The sequence below is a fragment of the Zootermopsis nevadensis genome, unplaced genomic scaffold (genome assembly GCF_977971745.1).
Source record: "Zootermopsis nevadensis isolate Lab colony 2312 unplaced genomic scaffold, Znev_1.0 Znev_ptg000012l, whole genome shotgun sequence".
Classification (NCBI taxonomy): domain Eukaryota; kingdom Metazoa; phylum Arthropoda; class Insecta; order Blattodea; family Termopsidae; genus Zootermopsis; species Zootermopsis nevadensis.
The window spans coordinates 10,073,419-10,097,538 of record NW_028259144.1 but is presented as its reverse complement, the minus strand read 5'-3'; the positions used below and the strand labels follow the sequence as shown (position 1 = coordinate 10,097,538).

At 38.3% G+C, this 24,120-nt stretch overlaps 1 protein-coding gene across 5 annotated transcripts in view; it reads right to left on the bottom strand.

Moving 5' to 3' along the window:
* The window catches only part of LOC110827656 (cell adhesion molecule 1), a 474,923-nt gene that overhangs the window by 75,862 nt on the left and 374,941 nt on the right, over positions 1 to 24,120 (bottom strand). For all 5 annotated transcript variants that reach the window (XM_022059497.2, XM_087347883.1, XM_087347885.1 and 2 more), the window contains 2 exons: positions 5,539 to 5,674; positions 1,018 to 1,151 (listed from right to left, as the gene is read on the bottom strand). In XM_022059497.2, the coding sequence (XP_021915189.1) occupies positions 1,018 to 1,151; positions 5,539 to 5,674 (270 nt within the window). The remainder of the gene's footprint in view (positions 1 to 1,017; positions 1,152 to 5,538; positions 5,675 to 24,120) is intronic.

Sequence of the window (24,120 nt, the reverse complement as noted above, 5' to 3'; positions counted from 1 at the left end):
CAGAATAATGTGAAAATGTTTATAATTTTATAAAGTTCAGAGACACGTTCTTCCCCGTGGTACCTTATGGATAAACACAGTGACCCTGTGATGTAGACTGCAATGCCTACACGGAAAATGGCCGCCCGTGACTGAAAACTGGCAGTTTTTATTACGACGTTAAGCTAATGAGAAAGTATACATTTTGTTTGTATCTCATCTTCCATAAAAGTTAAACAAATATCTATAAGTCTGTACACAAATACTTCTGACAGTCCAGATAAAATTCTTGATATAAAAAAACAGGCAAAGTAACGACAAAAGGCTTCTAATATGCTCCCATTGGAAAAAGGAGAGTCCTGTAAAGCTATTTTATTAAGAAAAATGCGAACAAGTATTCCACGTTATCAACGAAACATAGAGGTTTCTTGATTGGAATGTGAAATAATGAAGGTCGTTCAACCACGAACATTATAAAATCAAAGCACAGATCTCGACTTACTGACGCCCATCTTGACGATTGTTTGCGAGCAGCAACATCATCTTACACCCCCAAATTTGAAAAACCGGCCAATGAAATGCAGCGCCAAACATCACACTAACTTCCCACTTGAGTAATAATAATTGTACTTTTGAAAGTACGTATTTCTGATTGCATGGTTTCTTGTATCATTAAACGTCGTGTTGTTTTGTGTATTATTTTGTGTCCATATCTTATTTATCAAGAGAAAAGAATTTGGCTTTGTTAATTGGTTGGTGCCCGCCACGATCTCATAAACTCTCGAATGTACCCGTAGGCACAAAAAGGTTGGGGACCACTGGTCTAGTCGATACTTACTGCCAACTGGGCGAAAGAAAGAACACATAATTTGGGTCTTAGTAGTTTAGACAAATCGGTTTTGCTGTAAACATTTAAAGCTTGTTGTATTTCCCACCATTATGACCCATCACACAGACACAGACCGGTAGAAATATCGGCTTCGTAACACGACACACAGATGTGAAAGAACGATTATAAATGTGAAGGGTTTTACTTACGGGTATGCCGTTGACCAGCCAGGTGATGTCGGCTACGGGCCGTGCTGGGCTGGACGTGCAGTTGACCTCTAATCTTTCTCCCACCTGATAAGCGGACTTCGGTATCAGCACCTCAGGTGGATCTCGCTGCGTCTCTGCGTACACACAGCGACATTCCTAATATTTATACCGGCTCCACGTCATTATCACTGAAGCCACCTTCTGAACCCGTCAGATTCAATAGTGATACAGTGAGATTTTATTACGTTACTGAATAATTTGTAATATTTGGCAGATACGTCATCTTATACATAATGCCCTAACTTGATAATATATACAAATGATCGAGTTTCTTACTAGAGATGGGATAAACTGATGTCATAACCTAGGGAGTTAGACACAAATTCGGATTTTGCTTTATGATACTAACGAGTAGCTATAAACTTGCGGAAATACAAATGAACGGAAGCATTTAACCGACCAACTCCACGAAGCACGGGCCTTTAGAAACTGATATTCTTTTACCCAGTGCATAAATTTCGCGCCTTTCAAGGAACCTTGAATTTCCTAACCCTTTTCACAACAGTCTGCCACTGGTCCCCATCTTGAAACAAATTAGTACAGTTATTACATATCACGGTGTTTAATTATGGTCAACTTAAATATTATCCTCCCATATACGACTAGTTCTTGAAACAGTCTCCGCCCTACACGTGTTTTGGTAAAAAATTTCAACAAAATGAATATCATTACAATACTGCTGTTTGACCACACTTCATACAATTCCATTAAAATTTAACCCCCCCCCCCCTTCTGCGTTCTATCTGTAGGTCAGCTGACTTGCAGAGATATTCTTACAACAACTTAAATCTTTATAAATTTACAATTTCTCATATACAGCGGATCTGCGTATAAATATTTTAATCTCAATTAAGGACCGAAGGTATAAAACAGATTTTTTTCATTAAATTTCAGCGTGGATCTTCCATACGTTTGGTTATGTCTTTGAGAACAAGGTACTTTCAATCAGTGCTTATAATTTAGACCTATTTAATAATTAGTAAACAAAAGACTATTTCTAGTGTTACTCATTCCGTGACACAAGCATTCTACCTATAAGAAAAGAGAAATTTCCCGTTTCTGATTTACAGATTCAGGGGATCGATGCTGTGTTTGTTCTTGTTGACCGACCAAATGCAATGAACACGCACTAAAGTAACCTTCACCAAATTTTATGCTTCAAAGCCACGGAAGGACTAAAGTCCTTCATGGCGCGGTCCTTAATCAACAACACAACGATATTCAGCTTCATTCGCCCGCTATTCTTGTTGCTACGTTGTACGATTTTTACTGACCTTCAAATACGCAATTTGGTGCCAATAAACAAAATCCATTATCTATATCAGCGTTGTCCAACTGGCGGCCCGTGACCACTTGTAATCCGACCTGCGAAAGTATTTGTTAATTTGTTACTAGTTAGTACAAACCTATTTTTTTCGAAGTTGCCATTCTGTCACTGGTAAAAGAACATTCTGCTCAAAGCTCTCACAAAAGCCATTGACTTCAAAAGCATAAGATGTACGTTCTACTGGTACAAATTATTATTGATCAGATACAAGCTGTTAAAGTAGCGGATTTAAAATAATTTGTGTAAGTTTTCCAGGTAAATATTATGAAAGATACAAGCTGTTGCAGGAGCAAAATAATATACAACTTAATAGCAGTTTGTGCACATTTAAATAAAATTTATATTTCAGCATATGCAATGGTAATTTGTCATTTCTGAATAATTATTACGATTATTATTATTACGTATTAAAGATAAGTAAAATGCAATAGTGACAGTAGGGGTTTCTTGGCCTTTGGGTCCAACAGAAAAACTATTTTGGCCCGAGCGAGGAAAGAAGTTTGAACCCCCTGACCTATATAAACGGGAGAAAAAGTGATTGTACGAGTATGGTCAAAATCCAACATAAGCAACAAAACGAACCGACAGTAAACCTTACGTTTGTGCTGGTATAAAAGTATAGTCTAATTTTTTAGGACAAATGTAAAGAGGGGGAATGTCCTAGATCAGTGTTATTCAACCTTGGGTACGCGAAGACATCTTAGGGGGTACGTGAAATTTAAAAAAAAAATATTTTATGATAAACACTGAATAATCAGTAATGTAATTTATTTAATTTATTTTAGATGTCGATTGTAAACTATGTATAACTTGAATTATACACCAACAGCTTTGAGGGGTACAAAGTTGAAGAGAAATTATATCTGGGGGTACGCGAACAAAAAAGGTTGAATACCACTGTCCTAGATCATATACCTTGTCCAGAGCCCACCGCTGCCTGGTTCTTGCACTTATAAATGAATATAATATGGTGGTTCAAGGTTGATCCGGGCTCTTTCCTTTACACAAAACACATACATGTCAAAATTATTTATGTTCTTCATTATATTACCCCTATACACTGACACATTTCTCTATCGCCGTGGTAAGGCAGTGATGCCCGTAACGAGGAAGGAGGTGAACCGACTGCGTAGCCAATTCAAAACACCACGCTTCAATTCGTCATCTATCTTGAATATCTGCCCTCCCAGATGCTTTTTCACTGGCGCAAACAAGTGATAAATCACTAGGAGCTAAATCCGGACTTTAAAGAGGGTGGTTCAAGATTTCCCAGTCCAAGGCTGCCATCGTGCTCTTTGTAATAATCGCCGTATGTGGACGCGCGTTATCATGAAGCATGATGTTTCCTTCTGATAGTTTTCGGTCTTTTGACGTGAAAACGTCTTTAAAATCAATGCCGGGTGTGGGGAGGCAATCGCGCCCAAATGAGCGACAGTTTCTGTCGAAGTAATTTCAAACTTCAATAACTCGGCTAAACATAGACATAGCGCCGCCATCTTAGTCTCGTTTTAAAGAGGAAGGATGATAGTTTGTGCCAGTACCACTCCGACATTCGTGGCGGCCGGACGTCGCGAACTGCGCACGCGCAATTGAACCCACGATTTTCGACTTTCCGGATTCGACACGTGTCCATAAACGGGATCATATCTCAGAGACTAATTATCCGATCCGAGTGAACCAAGTGTTGTTTTGAAGAGGAGTGTATATGTTACAACTCATCCTGGCCTCTAAGTGTGTATCTCAGAAACTCAAAAGAATACGAGGCTGTGAATTTGAAAAAGTTTGAAACTTTCCCGATTTTCTTAAAATGTCGCGATATATGAGGGCAAAGTACAACCAGAATTACAAAAATCGGGCACGAATGCGTAGAGCACAAAATTCCAAAGACAATGACGCCGAAAACGCCGGACCCGGACCCAAAACCAACGCGCAGTACTGCCGCGAATATAGGCAACGTAAGCGCGCTCTGACAACTCAGACGGCATCTGACGAGCCTGGGTCAAGTATGGATGTGTATGGTATTCAAATAATTTCAAAGCCATATGTATCCTACTTCTCATACCACTACTCTGTATTCAATAAATGTAAGTTGCAAATGAATTAAACGATTCAAAACAAAATTTTTGTTTAATTTCAATATACTATACACGACTGACGTTTTCACGAAAATAACTGCGGCAGTGTCCGACACCGCCTATCAATATTTTTTTTTCTTGCGAATTACTGCGTGAACATCATCGACAAGTCGGTTACTGTAATACTGAGCATTAATTGTCGCACATGGTGGCAGAATATTGACATCAATTACTCCTGAATCCCAAGAGACAGTTTATTTTTGCAGCCGAAGGCTGTCTTGAATTTCTTGGTTGTGTTTGTAGCGCCATTCCAAACTGGACGTCTGATTCTAGAGTGAAGTAGCACACACATGTATCAAGTCACTATTTGCTCCAATATTGCGTCCTTCTCCAGTTTAATCCGCTTCAGAAGGTCGGCAGACACAATGTGGCCTTCTAGTCGAACGTCAGCATCTTTGGGATCCTTCGTGCACACACTTTCTTGACCAATAAATGTTCACAACTTAGTGTCTGTACACTTCAAACATTTGCGCATTCTGTGGTTGCAATTTTACGTACTTAATTCCTTTTTTTTTAAAAAAATCACCTGCTCAATGCGACGAATGATCATACCTGTGCCAGCTGTCGAATTCACGTGACCATGTGGTCTGTTAGCGATGGAATTCAGGAAACTTGTTGCACCAATTATAAACTGTTGCAAAGTCTCTTGCCCATATTGTGCATTTAACAAGAGGAGAATTTCAGCAGGTTCCACTCTGAGTGACAGACCAACGCCATTTTGTACTGCTTCTAACGCGAAGACTAGAATGGTATGCTACGTGGAAGGGAATAATAACAGTGTTGCACCATCTACCATGAAGGGTATTTCGTAATTCTGGTAAACACATATTATGTAAAAAAATAAGTACTATGAAACCTTGAACCACTCTCGCATATTCATTACATGGTAGCGTGGAATGAGTTCAATACACGCGATTCTGGAAGTTTAGCATAAAGGGTTAGGAAGTAGGGCGGCTTGGTTCCTGATGCTAACACTCTGAGAACTGAATATACACTTACCAATGACCAACAGCTCGTGGTCGTTGGACGGCTTGGTATAGATAGGCGTCTGAGTGGAGACTTCGCATGAATAACTGCCAGATGATTCAAATTGCATGTTCTTGAGTAGAATCTGCCGCTCGTTGCTTTTTTCCAACTGCAGAGAAACAATATAAACTTTTACCAAGTATCATTACTGCAAACCAGAAGATGAAAATTATGGTTACGAAGTGTACGGAATGTCTGAAACAAATGCCACCATAAAGACTTATGTAAGATTTGAGGTTTTCACAGCGGTGAGTATGAAGATTTCTGTCTTCTGGGTTGCGCTGTGTAGTCTGGTCGATGTTAACCAACGTTTCAGAGGTCATACTGCCTCCGTCATCGACCAGACTACACAGCGCAACAACCCAGAAGACAGAAATTTTCAACATAAAGATTGTTTCATGGTATCTCTGATTACTGCAACGTACGGCCACTATTACTATGGAGCCACGTGTATGTATAACATTAATTTAACGATATATATAAATAATTCAAAGGAACATAGTCCGTATTGAGCAGTTAAATCTCGCTCAGTTAGGCAATACATTGTTGCTGTTTACGGAAGTTGATGCGTCACTGTCGTGTCAAGGAAACTCTCATTCAACAAGAAATTCAGTTACACTGTACGCAGTAAGAAACCTCTTGTAAAAAAATTTTAAAGGGTCTGACTTTGTGATAGATATGCAATGTTTTCATCTTCCACATACATGAGGAGAATTCCAAGAAATGGTAAATGTAAAAGTTTTTGCTAGTCCCACGTTAGTGACGCCTGCAAACTAGGAACTCAAAGAGTTCCATTCACGACATTGTGAAGAAGGAAGATTTCCTTCCGTCTAAACTACAGTCATTGAAAAATATGACATATGGGATCCATACCTAAGAGTATAAATGTGCAAAAGGTTTCTTTATAATACAGAAAATAACGAAAATCCACATGTCATACCTTTTCTGATTAAACAACATCTGGATAGCAAATTATACAGCAGAGACACAAACAGTGTGAAAATAGCATGCACCTACTAGAAACCTTTTGAACTAAAACCAATTAATTATTTATTTATTGGTATGCATTTTAATTAGCAAATGTTGTTATTATAGCTACCGACTTTAAACTGTAAGACTGTTTCCAGACCTCTGCTGACAGAGAAACTTGTAATAGGCCACGACAATTATTTCCAATCCTTTTCATCCCATTCTTTGTTTCATTTTACACAAACTCGCGTTGTTGATAAGACACAAATCACCCAACAAACTAGTTAGTGCCCCATTTCAAAATTTATTGTTTCAAGTAATCTTTTGAGTGTTATACAGACCAAGGTGTCTAGTTAAATCGTACTGAGCATGTTCAATGTTGCTGAAAATTGTAATTTATTAGTGTGATGCTTCATAATTGTATAGACTGAAGTAAGTCCCAAACACTGAAGCATGTGACTGAATTGAATTCCAACAGTTTCCAGGGGCGTACACATGTATTATACCTTGTCGCCTCACAAAACAAACCATTAGTTACATTATTAGGCGCACATCTCCGCAGAGTGAAATACCGAAAGCACTGTCTGTTTATTTAATCACAGATTACGCTTGATTCTGTCACACAGGGAACTATATAAGGTATCTGACTGTAAAACGCAGTCCAAAATTGTGCACTGTAAAAGATGCGAGATTCATACGGCATTGAATATGTTGCTACTCTTCTGAGTCTCTACGCTGTGTTTATTGCCGGATTAATACCAGGGAGATGGTAAGGAATAAAGATAGTGTTAGGGTTTGAAGCCGGAAGTAGTTCCTGTGTGAAGATGGCAGATTTTAATCTTTGTTACATTAAATTAATTGTTTGCCCAAGGTCAAAGTACGTCTTCTTTTATCCACACAGAAATACATAACCAACACCTCACACATTTCGACGTTCTCAGTTTATACAGCGTCAATAAACAAGTTACAAACTAAAGCCACTAAATTATTATTTCATAATCATCGGCAATATAGCCACGGTGGTGTAGCGGTTAGGACGCTGGCCTTGTAATCCTGGGGGTCTCGGGTTCGATTCCCGGCGGTGCCCGAATTTATAACTTGTGTTGGGCAAGGCCGTGGTCTAGGCAACACGGAGGTTTCCTCCGGGGGCTTCCCCGGTTTCTCCGTGGCATCCCAACAATTACTCCATTCACACACAGAAGAAGGCAATGGCAAACCACTTCTGGATCATCTGCCAAGAACGTATATGAACAGGTCCCAGTCCGAGAAAAGGATGGAAGGATCCTGTTTATATGGACCTGTCGTCAGACATAACACTAAATAAATAAATAACCATCGGCAATGTGACACGCTGAACCAGTCACCTGCAGTGTCTCTAATATTAACAATCCATAATACTGGAGTGATTTTCTAGCGCTGACAGTATGGCATCAAGGCACTTCGTCACGAAATGTGTTGTAAGCAGCGAGCACATCCTTTGAAATAATATATAGCTGGCCATGCACAGGACCTACGTATCAAGAATTCAGTCAAAAATTCAGAACATTTTTAAATAGCAGAAAAACACCAGAACCATTAGCAAACCAACCGAAGCAATTTATTACGTATTCCTCGCTCTCTGGAGTTCTAAAAGTCTCTTTTCAGACCGTTATTATGAAGTGTAAGGAAACAGGAAATAAAGTCGAGTTGCAATGGTCTGTAGTATTATACGACGTGTTGATCCCAGAAAGCTTTTATGTCACGCCGGTCGCTTTTTTACAATTTCCTGTTTCGCACAAAGGAAAATGGCTTCAAAGTGCAGGGTGGAAAAGTTCACAAGAGTCAAAGTGTTGTCTTTTACACACGCCATCTGTTTCTGAGGCTATAGGAGAGACAAAATTGACGGTCCTGGTTAGAAAAGAATAACTAGGGGGGTTAAAGTAAATCCAAGCACTGGTATTGAAAAGTTTGCCTCCTCTCTACTTCCCGCTGTTTGCTCTCAGTTTCTCCGTTCTCATCTTCTCTCCCTTTTACATGCCCTCGTTACAGACGGCAAAGGCCCCCCGAATCACTGGTTCACTTCCCCTGGGATTCAAACTTGCGTCGAATTACGTTCTCCGCCAGAATGGTTCTGAACATTGCCAGGTAGAGCGCTAGTTCTGAGGGCCAGCAGAGAAAAAAATTACAGTGGAGACATCTTGACTTCCACAGCGTCCAAGATGCATGTCTCGAGTTGGGAAACGAAGTCGCTAGGGAAGGACTTGTTCAGGGAATCTGCGTTCTCTTCATTTTATTTTTCTTCCGTATTTTGTATTCTCTTCTATGGCACCTTGCAAAAAAATTCGCAGTAAGTAGCCATCATTAATGAAACTACGAAGTTAAAAGTTAATAATTATAGTTATTTTAAATTATTTGCGAACAAGTAAGAAATACTAAAATTACATTCGCGAAAAATAAACAGCATAACAAATTCTTCTCCTTTCCTATACAAAGATGTAACGATTATAAACTATAATTTTGTCTTGGTTTACTTTGTGTTTTAAACTTAATTGCTGACCAAAATAGAAGACATACATTGACAGGGTTTGAAAACAGGGTGCAAAGGACAGAATTTGTTACTAAGAAGTAGGAAGTAACGGGTTGTTACAAATTCATATAATAAGCTGTTTCATAATTTGCAAGTCTAAACTTCTTAAAACATTACTAGGGTGATGAAATCTAGGAAAATGACGTGAGAGAGACATAAAGCACAAATCTGGTAAATAAGAAATCAATGCCAAATTTTATTTGGAAAGCCTAAACGAAATAGGTTGGATACATGATTCAAAGCTCTAACGAGGTTGATGTGGAGTATTTTTGGGGCATATGATGGATTTTTTTCTGATTCGCCACCGTTTGTTAGTTAAGACTTTTTACGTTAATGTTGCTTTTATTATTGTCATCGTCAATTTTTACACAATAAAAAACATTCGCTTAACATTACATATCAACGGGATCCTTTGTTTGCAATAATAGAAGGAAGCAAGCAAGCAAATTGTACTGAAGATTGCGATGAATCGCCCTGATGACGGAGGCAGTATGACCTCTGAAACGTTGGTTAATATTGACCAGACTACACAGCTCAACAACCCAGAAGACAGAAATCTTCATACCCACTGCTGTGAAAACCTCAAAACCAACAAGCAAATTCTATTCTTTGTAACATTTTTCAATTGCCACTACAAGGTAATCTTTCATCAGTACTTTCCTATTCGTGTGGGAGACTTGGAACACTTGCTACGGACACTCTTACCTGACTCTTATTGAGCTTCAACTGCGTACCTGCACTTTCGCGAACCCTCCGTCAAAGTTTCGCTATAATACAATGCGACATAACGCTAAAATGTTAACACTCCAAAACGGAGGCGAATTTGAAACATGTATTAGCATTTTCTGCTTCAAATTACCTCCCCAACAACCTCCATTAATATTGTACTGGAGTATTGAATCACCCGAAGTAAATAGGGGATGATATTAAAAATTAATCTTAAAGAAATGGGATATGGCATTGTGAAACGGATTCACATAGCACGAGGTAGGATACAGTGGTTGGCTGTTGCGAAATCAGTAGTTAACCGTTTGGATCCGCAACATGCTGGAAATTGAATGACTTTTAACTTCTAAAGGACTGCTACAAGGACATTGATAAATAGGCTTACTCCTTTTTTCTGAACGATTTCCTTCTTCATTAGTGACACAGTCTTTGGCACCCTACAAAATGAGGTAAAACGGACACATAAGTGCCTCTCTTCTTCCGAGGAAAGCAGCCAGTTACGTACATACATCCGTGCTCTGAGCAGAACAGCGTACCATTATTTTGTAGGGTTAACTATGGTTGTAGGTTCATTCACGTTGATACTGCAATTTGAGGAATCTTATCAGGAGCATAAAAATTATTAAACTGCCACCAACAGCCACAAAATTTTAACTGAACATTGTTTAAACAAATAAAACTCCGGCGGCCAAATAGTGGCCAGATGAAAGTCCTTAGACACTTCGCACACAAAATATTTTGAGAGGCCGGAAAGTAGTAACCCTTTACTTTACTACAACGAGCTGCAGGACTCTCGTATTTCTTTCTACACGTAGGTTCTGGGTAAATAGAACTTTCTCTAGATTAACTGGTCTGTCGACGTAAAATTATCACCTACTTCTACCAAACCTATGAGGGTCAGTCCTTAGAAACAATAAACCTCCACGGCAAGAAGGAATCTGAAAACACTACTAGTTCCTTCACATTTATCCCTCCATTTTCTACAGCATAAATATCGTACTACAAAGAAATAGAGACAGGAAAATATAAGACAGATATAAAGGACTGGGAAGAAGACTTATGCACCTAACCGACGATCTGAAACAAGGAAAGAAGATGAAGTTCCAGGAATTAAAACGAGAAGCTGAGAATAGGGAAAACTGGAGAGCTCTTTTTGGGCAGAGCAATGGACCTGTCGTCAGACAGAACACTGAATAATAATAATAATAATAATAATAATAATAATAATAATAATAATATCTGCTATTAACTTACTTCCACTATTAAAAAACACTGTCACTCCAAGGCGGGAAAACCAACTCATCATACGTCGTGTTTTCAAATACGATCCCATCTAACAGTAAATTATGTGCAGCTTGTCGGATTAATCACAATTAAGGTTTATGTAATGTCAAAGAAACGTCTAGAGTTTGAACATGATAATAAAGCTGCAATGGACATACCATCAGATTCAGTTTAAGACTTTAATATTATGAAATCTCTCCCTGCTGAAAATGGAATGCTACTGTTCTGACTTCGCTGTAAATGCTCCTCATTATGACATCAAGAGATTAAATAAAGGACAAAGAGATATGGGTTGCATTTCGAAATTCTATCTTTTTATCTCCCAACCGTTCGGTTAAAACCACGTGGTTGGAAACAGAACTACTCCGGCTATTAATAATGAATTAGGAGGAAGGAAGCACATTAGGCCTCCTATAAAAAGCTTTAAACGTCGTTCTATTTGGCACAGCAGCCTTCTTCTGTTTCCACGAGAGATGGCTGGGCGAAAGAAATTCATCCATTATTAAAATGTCCACTGTAATAAGCAAGGAAATGATTCTTCAGTTTCACCTGTATTCAACATTCTTCTAGAAGAAAATATTTAGACGTTTCCTAGATACTACTCCATCAAATACTGGCAGCAATATTTGCGACAAACAGGTCATTATGGCTGTCCAAAATGTGGGTTTATACTACACAGCACTGTGAAATCATGCTGAGATTTTCAAGCTCCCAGACTGACATTTTTACCTGCAGGGTTGAATGAAATATGATACTGATTTCACAATGTGCTTGCGGAAGAAGAGAGCCGATAACAAAAGTGTCTCCTATATCAAACCACCACGTCGCGAATGTACGCATGTACTAAGAGATTAAATTTCATGTACTTATAACCAAGACACTGAGCGGGGTAAAACACCAGATGTGGTTTACGCAGTTACCAGCTTTAGACCCAAAGGGAACTCCCCTGATGCTGACCGTTTAGAACCTGAACGACAGTCAGATTTTTTGCTGATATGAAGTGCGAACATCTCAAATGGGCATTTGGATACTGACTATTAGTATGTTGAACTATAAAGGCCCATACAATGGCATGCTTTTAAGATTATATGGAGGTACAAATGAGGTGATGTATTTCACGTATATTGTTATGGAATACACTACTATTTGATAAGCTGTTATTCACTCAACTGGTAAAAATATCCCAGGAACTTGGGAAAATTAAAAAAAAATACACAGTTCAAAATAGCCTCGATACTGGTCCATATTTTGAGCTATCTGAATCAAGTCCACGCCATTACACCCTATTTATTTAGTTTAATTTTAATAATTTACACCCAACTAAGCTCAGGTTTCGCATACATTCATAGACACTTCACATATCACATACATGACCTATTATACTTTTTTGATTTCATTACCATAATGATAATTGGTAAAGAGCACGTCCATGTAAAGGCAGATGTAAAACTGTATTTATAATTTACATTTAAACAATTTTAATCTTTATGTGTTGATTAGAGTCGGGAGGACAAATGCTCAGAATTAAATGACAGCAAACAGTCCACGAATTTAAATCTATTTGAAAGATGAGTTGATTGGAATTTTAATTTTTTGCTTTTGTTCCGAAATATTTGAAGGAAGAGCTGTTACTATTTCATCTTGCAATCTGCTAACCAGATACGTTAACTATGCTATAACCTCGCTGTATGATTTGTTCTTTTACACTAAGCGATCCTAACTTTGATAAAGGAAAATTCTAAGAAGCGTTAGATGACTGCATGATCACTGACAGGGAATCGGAAGAAGACTAACTTTGCTTACCTTGCTACTGAAAATGCCACATAGTAGTCGCCTGACATCCGACGAGGTATCTGCGCAAGGTAAGGGACGAAGGTAGGACGTGTTACGTGGGCATCAGCATATTTTCCAAAAAAAAGGAAACAATGTCTTCCAGTAATTCCTCCCTTCTAATTACGCGTAGTACCAAGTTCTAACTTAAAGAGTAGTGGTAATAACGTAAAGGGCTGAAGCCTGCCGAGGAAGATACAACAGAGATATTCATTGTAAGGATCGATAAATAATTAGAATGGTGTATCCTTAACAGTCAGTGTTCTTGTCGACTACCGCAGCACCAGACACCTCCACTGCCATGGCCTGGTTAAATCGACCAATATTCCCTAGAGCTGTTATGGTCGTTTTGCCATCAAACACCAACCCAACCGCGGAACGTGTTACAGAAAAACGCTCCAGCCACTTATTTTAGAGTTCTGAAACTCTATGTGCATATTGTAACATTTAATAAGGCAAGTTTTGTGCGAAAAATGATAGCATAACTCCAGCTATCTATCCATGCGTTACGCCTACAGAAAAATACCATGAACGCAAAAGGGGTCTAAACAAGCGTTAATCTACTGAAAATTTGCATCAGCATATCTCTTCTCTTCTAACAATTATTCACTTAAAAACGTACTGTAAAAAGTTTGTTGTAAACTTACTTAAATATCAGTGTAAAATTGATTAATATATTAAGCACTGGAGATATGAATATGCAATGTCTTAAAACACTAGGTTGTGTACCTAATTCATGATATATCGTTTATAAGTCAATTAAATATATGAGTACTCTGCGAAACTTATAGCTTATATGTGAACAATTCATCTTACTGTAGTGTGTAATAAGTTACAGTTGTAAGTTCTGCCCTAAAAAAACAATAACAAGGAACAGCACACTCTGTGCAACGTGTTTAGAACTACAAGTAATGAAGTAACTTCGGATTCAAGTACTGTCCACAGACCAGGATAAAAGCCCTGCGGGGGGAATGTCGTTTCTGGTGCGGTGCAGGGGGAATCTTTACTATCAAGTGAACTAGAGGGCTGCTATTGGTGAGAAGTTTGATACGTCAGAGTTTTACGCTACAACAAAGACTGAAAACATCAAGCAGTTAAGAGTAGCGTGTAGTGAGTGCACCTCTAATGTGTTTGCGGGTGTTGCGATAATATTCTATATTAAATCACTGTGCCGCTGTGAGGTAATCTTAAAGCTGTACCCATTAGAACACATGAAAGCCTGTCGTCTGTTGTTCGTTCAGTGGTTGTGGAACGAATGCTTTTAGGATCGGTCGTCACTCACCGCGAAATCTTGCGCATGCGCGTATATCGAATTCCTAGCAGGGCTTTTCTCCTGGTCTGTGGACTGTACTTTCAGCTTTGTAACCACTTACTCGCAATCTGAGACTTGAGGTTACCACAGCCAAAACCAAGAACATCACCTACTTACAGGTTAAACACGCCAACACATAAGCTAAATTTCATTCTACTATAGAATTACAAAACTTCTATTAACTCAGTGAAAATAGCTGACAACGCAAGGCATGTAACTGCAAACCAAAATTAATATACGGTCTACCCTGTGCTTTTCATTATCTCGAGAATCGTTTTTCCACTTTTTACGAAATTGTTTCGACATTTTCTACGATTCCTTGGGGCTGGGGTGGGTGGGAGAGGTTTCTATCCATCGAAGGCCTGAGCCCACACAGACTACACAATATAGAAATAAGCGTGCTCATGTCATGCTTTGAGATGGATTTTAAATCCAAGATCCAGGAGTTGGCTCGAGCGGTCAAGACCCACGCTTCAGGCCGGATAATGTGAGTGGCTTGACCAGAACTAAATTAAATGATACAAGTTCACACAAAGCACGTAGCTACATTACACTGACGAAAGAGGGAGAAGTGTTTATGAAAGCCTGTTCAGTAGCAAAGCTGGCTCTAAGTTTTGCCTTGAACTCATGGTTATTTTGTGAAGACTGCGGCCACACAGAGTGCACATACGAGCTGTGTACTTAACAACCACAGCAATACACGGTTAATGAGCCAGGCGGTGTTCGGCCCGTGGCAACGGCGAATCATGTTTCTTTAGCTGCTTTGGACCTACTCGGTTCCCACAGGTTAATACAAACAAAGAACTTCATTACCGACATTCACTACAGAGTAACTATATTCGGTTTGATCTGCCTTGTTCATGATGTAATGGGAACAAACTATCTGATACTGAACCACTAGAAGTAGCATAAGTGTGGGCGATCATAGTAATTAAATTAAATTTTGTGTCAAAAACAAGCTTCCAGATTAATAATAATAAGGCACGAAACCATATTGGCTTTGAGTAGAATTATAACGTAATGACGCATGCTGATTGTAACGTAATTCAGCTCCAATTAGTCAATCTCTATGATAATTTATCCTGTATGACGTCATATTGCAGAGACCGGAACGTTGTTAACAGCAAAAAAATGCAAAAAAATCTCAGCAGGCACTTACATAGTGAGACTTCACACCAACGTGACTTTTGCAACATTAGTCGGACAAAAAATCTCAAGATAATCGGTTTACTGGACATGATTTTAACGCGCCAAAACACGAAATAGGTGTGCTAAAAGTTCAAAAACTGTTCTAGGTCTATACGACCGTCTAATTACTGAAACTGTGTTACCGCCAGTATGGATTTATTTGTCACTCACAGATGATTAGACAAACACGTACAACAGGATTCAAACAGATGTTAAATCAGTATTACAGACATATCTGTTGCACATCTGGTGCTCATTACGTTATGATTCGTGCTGTAACATTTATAATTACATCCCTAAAATTCATAACAATGAAACCCACAAAACATAAGCGGTTCTAGAAATCTTTATACCGTTTTGGCTTTAACTCTATTCAGTCCACGGCACTAGCTTCTCTTCTTAGTTCTTTTGCATCATGCTAGATAACTTGTATAAATCATGAAGTATTTCGTTATGTAATTGTCTACATTGCTCAATTCATGAATTCTTAGACGTAACATGTTCCTGAACACTACACTTTAACACTCGCAATATTAGTTTTCCCATAATTGATGTACTGTAATGCGTATGCAATACATATCTAAGAACAAAGCTTTCGTGTGTAATTACGTAGACCTACTCATAACGTACACACACTTTCCTTTGTATTATTCCTCCTAAAAGAAAGTTCTTTCTTCGAAATGAGAAGATAGTCATAATTCGAAATAGCAAAAAAAAAAAAAAAAAAAAAAAAAGTCAGTGGAACCAAGGTTCCGGAGAATTTGACGTAAATACGTCTATACGGAAAGGAAGTTTATATATTGGCTTTATTGTAAATATTTCCTTTATACATGCTTTACAATCGAGATAAGTTTGATTAAGACATTGATTATTTAACTTGAATTAGTTACGCTTAAGATGAGTCTGTGGTAGATGAATGTAATGTAAAGTAATGTAATGTAATGTAAGGTAAGGTAATGTAATGTAATGTAATGTAAGGTAAGGTAATGTAATGTAATGTAAGGTAAGGTAAGGTAATGTAATGTAAGGTAAGGTAAGGTAAGGTAATGTAAGGTAACTATGTAGGTAACCATTGTTGTTTAATTGTTGATAAACAGATGACGTTTCCTAGGTAACATAACAATGAAGTTACACTTTTTCGTTTCCCTTTTTCGTAACACATTTTCGTTACACATTTTTGCCGAATGACACTGACCCTAAAATATAGACGTATTTACGGCAAAAAATCTTATAACGATTCGCTCTGTTTTTACTTCAACTAAAACATTTTCATCCATCAAAACATAACAATAAGCCATTTTATCTTAAAGTATGCATGCTACACGCTCTCTAAAGCCATTTTGAACCAAGTTTCGAGACTGGCTTTAAAGTCTCTTTTATCTATGACCTAACAAAATGGATTTCGCCATTGTTTTGCAAGGATATCTCTCGTCGTATAAAACGTAAAAATACCTCTTCACGACTCTGTTAGCACAGAAAGTAACACAAAATGGCGCCAGGGTTGTTACAGTTCGGTAGCTAACGTAGCTTATATAGGATATTCATGTCATAAACCACAGCTGAGGAGAGAGGATGAAGAGCAGACTTCTGTGGAATTCGCCCCAACCCACACGTCGCCAGCTTAGCCTTCCTTCTGCGGCGCAGTAAAGATTTTCAGTCCTTATGCCACAGCCTCTTTGAACTTTTGACGAGACAAGATTCACCTTCTGTGCGTGCGTGAGCCCCCCTCCCCCCTCCCGTCCCCCCCTCTCTCTCTGAAACCAATATTACCAAAGTATCATAACAGAACATGCAGGTCACATACACCCATACCTTGGTCAAACTTCAGAACTACATCAGCTCATACGGTTAAGAGCGACAGACTTTCTCAAGGTTTACTCGTTTCCTCGTTTCTCGACATTTTCATTAAAACCAAATTCAATATGATAAATTACTAAGGCAAATTTGTCCCTGTACACGCTTCACTACACCCAGGCAAGAAGATGATAGCGGAGTCTTTTGCAAAGACCACGCTAGATGTGAGCAATAAACTTCACGAACCCGATTGCGTCACCCCAGAAAAAGGGACCCGCGGTATCAACCAGAGTTCAAAAGGTCAAAGACGCAAAATACCTGCTCTGTCAGGAATCGAACCCCAACTATCCAGTCCGTAGTCTAGTCACTGTACTGACTGAAATACCCTGCCATTGATATTAACAGTTCCAACAGATAATTTTCTAAAAGGTGGGTTTAAGGAACATGAGGAGAAAAAGAGACGTCCCAAAGCAAGAAACAGCCTGTTAAATAGTACCACTGCCTAAAACACATATTTAAATATATATGTATATTAGGAAAAAAAGGAAAATAAGTAGATTTATGAACAAAATATATTTAGTTTTAACGCTAAAATAACTGTAAAAGATGTTTGGAAGAGACGACATATCAAAGAACCGAACCGAACCTAACCTAACCTAACCTCGACTGAAACCAAAGACAACGAATTGCTTGTGCCCAACAAAGCCTAATCAGAAGATGGTGATTTATGGCCTCATCCATCGACCAGAAGCAAACATTTATTCGCAAGTAGCAACGTTTCGATCATAAAAAATTACTAAACGATTTAAACACAATTACAACAAATATAATGACGTCTGATTGTACGCCTGCAGTGGCCGCTACAAATTTGTATGCTTGAAGGTCACAGCATAATCGAATACGTTGCAACACGAACAGTGAAGCTGAGGCGAGTGATGCAGCTCAAAACCTGCAGTGTAGCAGCCATAACTGGAAAGGTGGAAGCCTTTTTGTGGCCTTGAAGAATGAAATTCGAAAAACTGGCCGATGAAATGCAGTGCCAAACATCACACTAACTTCCCACTTGAGTAATAATAATTGTACTTTTGAAAGTACGTACTTTTGATTGCGTGGTTTCTTGTATCGTTAAACGTCGTGTTGTTTTGTGTATCATTTGGTGTCCATATCTTATTTGCCCAGAGAAAAGAATTTGGCTTTGTTAATTGGTTGGTGCCCGCCACGATCTCATAAACTCTCGAATGTTCGCGTACGCACAAAAAGGTTGGGGCCCACTGATTTAGAGTAATAAATGTATGTTTATTTATTTTTTATTTGTTACATTCTCAACCGTTTACCTTCTATGATATTTTTACGTTGAACAGCTTCTATTATTACGAATGCCAACTTGTACAAAATGGAAATTGTTCGTTTTAACATGACATGTCAGCTGGTTTCTTTACATGTAATAAAAATAAGAAAACGTTTTTATTGTTGCATTTTTCGGAGTACTTTTTAAATATTTTTCTGTTCATGTGGTGGGGACACGTCACATTTGTCACCAAGACTACTTACTGTTCGAGTCTGACAACTGTGTTTCTGTTGCCTTTATTCACGAACTCACGACGCGGAGACCCCGTCAAATGAACACAATAATACAAAGCAACATCGACGTAAATTCGTCATCAGGTGGCGAATATGAAGAATAACGTTAGTTACATTTTCCTCTCTAAACGATCTCCCTGACAACCTCCTGAAATGTTACACGACAGGTCAAAGTTGGTCTGCATATTCCAGTTTAGATATTCTGATATAACTTAAGTGTTAAGTTGCTTCATGGCTACCGACTTGCGCTGGTACAATTCCTTGCATGACACACACAATATTACTTCAGAATAATTTATGCTCTTATAAATGGCTGTCCGAGATTTTGAAGTAACTGGCCTTAACATTTCTCACTAAACGATTTATTACGTGTTACAATTTAGATAAGGTATATTTACAAAACAGCTTTCAATCGTGGAAATGTTTCTTGTGACTCGTGTTGTGCAGCCCACGTTTCATTCTAAATTACGGAAAGCTAGATTAATGTTCTTGTTCAGTTTTCGCCCTTAATGTGTTTGCTGTTTGTTTATTTATATTAGGACTGAAATGTTTTACCCATACAAAACCTGTCCTTACACTTACACAAAACAAAAAATGAGCTCTTTATATGCAGACTAATATAACTTGTAGAGATAAACATAGAACCAAAGAAGAACAGATGAGATTTATAATTGGACTGGAAGGAGTACCTATGGCAGACAGGAAGCGAGGTGAGAATAAAATAAATCTGATTCTAACAAAATGACCGAAGACATTAGGAAACATCAGATGAAGTGGAGGTCATCGTCATGTGACGCTAAACCACAGATTACCGAAACGAGTTGCCAAATAGACCCCTCAAGTAAAGTGGGATTTTGGATAACCACGGAAGAGATGATTTGAACATTTCCTGGAACCAAGATACAGATACAATAGAAATGAACCTTGCAAAGAAGACAAACCCTCAACAGGGTCAAACAAACGCCATAAAAACTCATCACCAGACCTCAGAATTCAAGACTACAACTAAACTACGTTACCTCCAAAACCAGTTAAACGTCATTTCGCTGAAACGACAGAGGGTAAAACAATGCGCTGCCTGGTCAGGGCTATTGCATTACTGTTTGTCTGTAACATGTGACAAAATTCAAATGTTTGGAACCGACAGAAACAAATCAAGGCCACATTTACGATTAAATTAAAAACAGACTCTACTGGGCAAGTTTTCCACCATACAGTTCAGTAATCATCCAATCTGTTATCTAAAAAGTAAAATATTTATAAAGAAAACGATTTAATAAATCTCCCATCGTTTTATGTGGGTGTAAAACCTGGTATGTCATATAAAGGGAAGAACAGACATTGAGGGTGCTAGAGAAGATTGTTAAGAAGAATATGTGGACCTTACGAGGGCACAAGATGATGGAGACATTTTTAAAATGTGTGTTCATATTTCAGCAACTTTGCATCAGTTATTAGGGTTATAAAATCAAGGGCAACGTGATGTGTAAGGCGTGTATCACACAAGGACGATAAAAGAAATGCGTATAGAAAGAATGTCTAAAGGAGAGACCGTTTCGGAGACAAACACAGAAGAATAATATCAAAATGGATCCTAAATAATTAAAGGGTGACGATGTGGATTAGAATAATCTGACACTGGTCAAGGACGAGTGGCGAGCCGTTAAGAACATGGTACTGAAAATATATCGATTCCACTGAAATGTGAAAATCATCGTCAAAGTGACAGACTGCATACCGTGCAATGTATTGATATATAAAATCATGCATAAAAACAAAATGTGTAAACAGTTTCGTTCGTATGCATGATTCTATAAATTCTCAAGAATAACTGTGTACTATCTTGTATACAATGTACGAGAAACCTTGAAAAGTCACCACCTCAGCTGTAACCAGTCACCTCGATGCAGACAGGAATTGGAGGCAACACAGCGCAAACGTGGGAAAAGTTGGAACTGACTCTGTAGCACTGAGTAATGCGTCTACCATGGCCTCGTAGACAGTACGACCCAGCCTCGTGTCGTTGTAAGCCGATACTTTCTACGCTGTGCTGTTTATGAACGAACAAACAGTGCGAGGGTGTGACGAACATTTTTCCGAGACAGAACTGCGTACAAAAACACAATCTGAAACTCGCATAGACAAATATAAGAGAGAAATTTGCATTTCTCCAAAATGAAGTTTATTAAATGCGTTGCCTGCGATCCCGTTTTCGTTGTGTAGGATTTTATTTGTCGCGGTATCAAAATCATAGTCCTAAATGTTTCGTTTCGAACTTCTTGTAATGTTCGAATTGTACACAACGTTCCGTCTCAAACTCGACGCCACCTATTACATATGAAACTTTCACGCACAAAACGATAAAACTAATGAAAATAATTGATAATTATGGCCGTATGTCGTCTTTGCAACTGGTTTGTCGCTCGATCAGCACTTGTCGCAAACACTTCTCTGTCCCAAAATGTTGTTGCCAGTCGGTATGTTGTCTTATTACGTATTTCCTTGTCAGAATACCCCACGAACACAGCAGGCGATTTCGTTGCGAGATTATGTTCGAGAAGAAACAAATCTTTTCGTCAACACTAAACTGCGTTCACACCTGTACAGATTTTGCGAAATGGCGTCAGGTGACGCTAGCTCGAGTGCCACAGGAGAGGATGGGAAAATCTATTGCGTGGTGGTGGACTTGGCTTCTGTTATTTGTTTATTGATACCACAAGGGTCAAATCACGTGATCGACGTGGTATTTAAAATTTATAAATTTAAATATAACAAAGTATTCAGAAATGTCTCGCAAATACTGGCATTGTACTGGCAATTATTTCTGGATTTACTCAGCTAGTGCTGGACCGATGGACTTCAGACTAACTGAAGATTTCTAGCAGGTTGCTAGGGAAATTATCTATGAGCTGATGTTGCATACAGCCAGAGTCATGACAATTCCAAACACGCGGAAGCGATGTTGAGGTCCGCTTGGCAATCAGTCACTAGTTTCGATACTCGACCGCCCATGTCCCCTTATTCTTTACACGAGAGTCCAGTGACCTGGAATAAGAATTGAGGAATAAGACTTCCTTCCCAGAATCTCGATCTAGGAGTAATTTACGATTGGTCTGTAGGTTGAAGTTGTAGGAGTTCGCCCCACTGACACAAACGACAATGAGCGACCATGCTCTTGACCTCAGTTGTCAACATCAGGTTCGGTTTAAAATTGAAAACGCAGAAAAGGTCAAGTTGCTGGTATTTCTATTTTTCAACAATAAAGAAATACAGCGGCCGAAACGAAACTCCGAGCCTGGATAACAGTTAACGCCTTTCTTGTAATCTATCGGATGTGATATTACGTTCCGGCTGCAGAACCCTGAAAATTCGAGACGCCTTCACGAATTACTTTTCTTCAATTGGTAGGACTGAATGACAGGAAACTACCAACTGAAAAATTTGCCCTAACGAGAGTTGAGAAGTGAATGGTAGAAAGCGACAAATTTATGTATACAATATCATTATTAATAAATATACATACAATATAAAGGAATACTTTCATTACAGGTTGGTTCAATTTCCCTCCAGTTTCATTTAATTCTTTTCTTTCAGCTCAACATCAGTACTTTGGACGATTTATATCACAGAGTGGTGAGCTTGCACTCAAAAACTACATAATCTGCTCATTATTCATAATATTACAAATGAAACACTATCAATCCACTTCCAACAAGTACAAACAGAAACTGTCTGTGCTGGGTCGGCAGCTTGTTCGCATTACCACGACATGCATGGGGCAGACATAACGGAGGTACGTCCCGACAGGTTCGGGATTTTTTCAAAGTTTGTCGGTGTCGTTTCTTTGTCGTTGAATGTGAACAGACTCGTTTAATTTGACCATAAGAACGTTTTCCTATTGTGACTCCCTGATATTTTCTGTTCTCCCATGAAGCCTAAGAATGCCGTCATACATGGAATATCACAGAATATCATGGAATATTACAATTTTTGAAAAAGATTAATTATCTTTTAAAATTCCATATTGTGTTACAAGATGTCTGTGCAGACTAATCGACATTATAAAGTGATATATAGTTATAATTATGTTTAAACTATGTAATGGAGTTAAAGTATCGCCCATTAATAAATATGGTACCCAATGAGTGCGACTGTGATAACAAATTTGTTGTCCGTTTATAGAATTTATTACCACTTTGAAATAACAAGTATATTTTAATTATTTAATAACTTTATTTTAAAGTACACAAAAACGTTAAGTTTGATGCACTCGTCACATTCAGCATTACAATTTCGTAAATAAAATGTGTTCTTTGTGAAAAAAACTCACCGTTGAACATCGCCTACAAAGAAAAAAGCCGGCCTCAGACTCACACTTCATTTTACTTGCACATCTAAGTGACGGTTTATGTCACATTATTTTTACGTTACTAGCGCAAAGCGCTCTTTTCGGAGCTCCTTTCGTCTATCAATTTCAGTTGATATTTAATACTTCGTTTTTCAGCGTGGTTAAATAGTTCTGATGTTTTAGTTCTTTACGTCGCTGTTCAGAGGCCAACTGTTATTGGTCAGTCAACTTTCTATGTCCAGCCCCACCCTTGCAAATGTTCGTCTTAAAATCGATCATAAATCGTAATATATCGAATGAGTATTATAACTTGAATGAGTAGTATTATTAGTATCAGTTTACCTTGTTGGTGTTGGTACTTCAAATAGTTGATAACATCTTCTTTCACTTTTCTTCATTCCTTAAATAGGTCTGAAGCGTCATTTGTTTACTCGGCATTGTTGTGTTTGTATACCAACACAATGCCGAGTAAACAAATGGCTACAAACTGGTTGGCGACGACGACAAATCAAATTGTTGTGTTCTATTTTAAATAGAATACAACAATGGCGAGTAAACAAATGTTTGTTTGTTGACGTCATTTTTTGGCTACAAATTGGTTGGCTACAAATAGTTTGGCGACGACGACAAATCACAAATTTTTATAATAGATAGATAAACAGAACAACTCAGAACTGACAATCCACTATTAAAATAGCCAATGTCTGTCAATATTAAGTGTACGATAAATTGTAATACTGTTCAACACAAATAAGTGTCATTCCCGTCAAATGTTACTGGTTATGTTAAGCAACTTGGTTTATATTTGCTAACACTGAAGCAATATGTCTCTTGCAAATAAATCCAATAACACTCATGAGCAGGAATATAAAAATAAGCATCTCATTTACTGTGCTATGCTCAGCGTTATCACAGCTTGTAATCCGCTAGCAGTCGGGTGTTCATAATGACGTAATT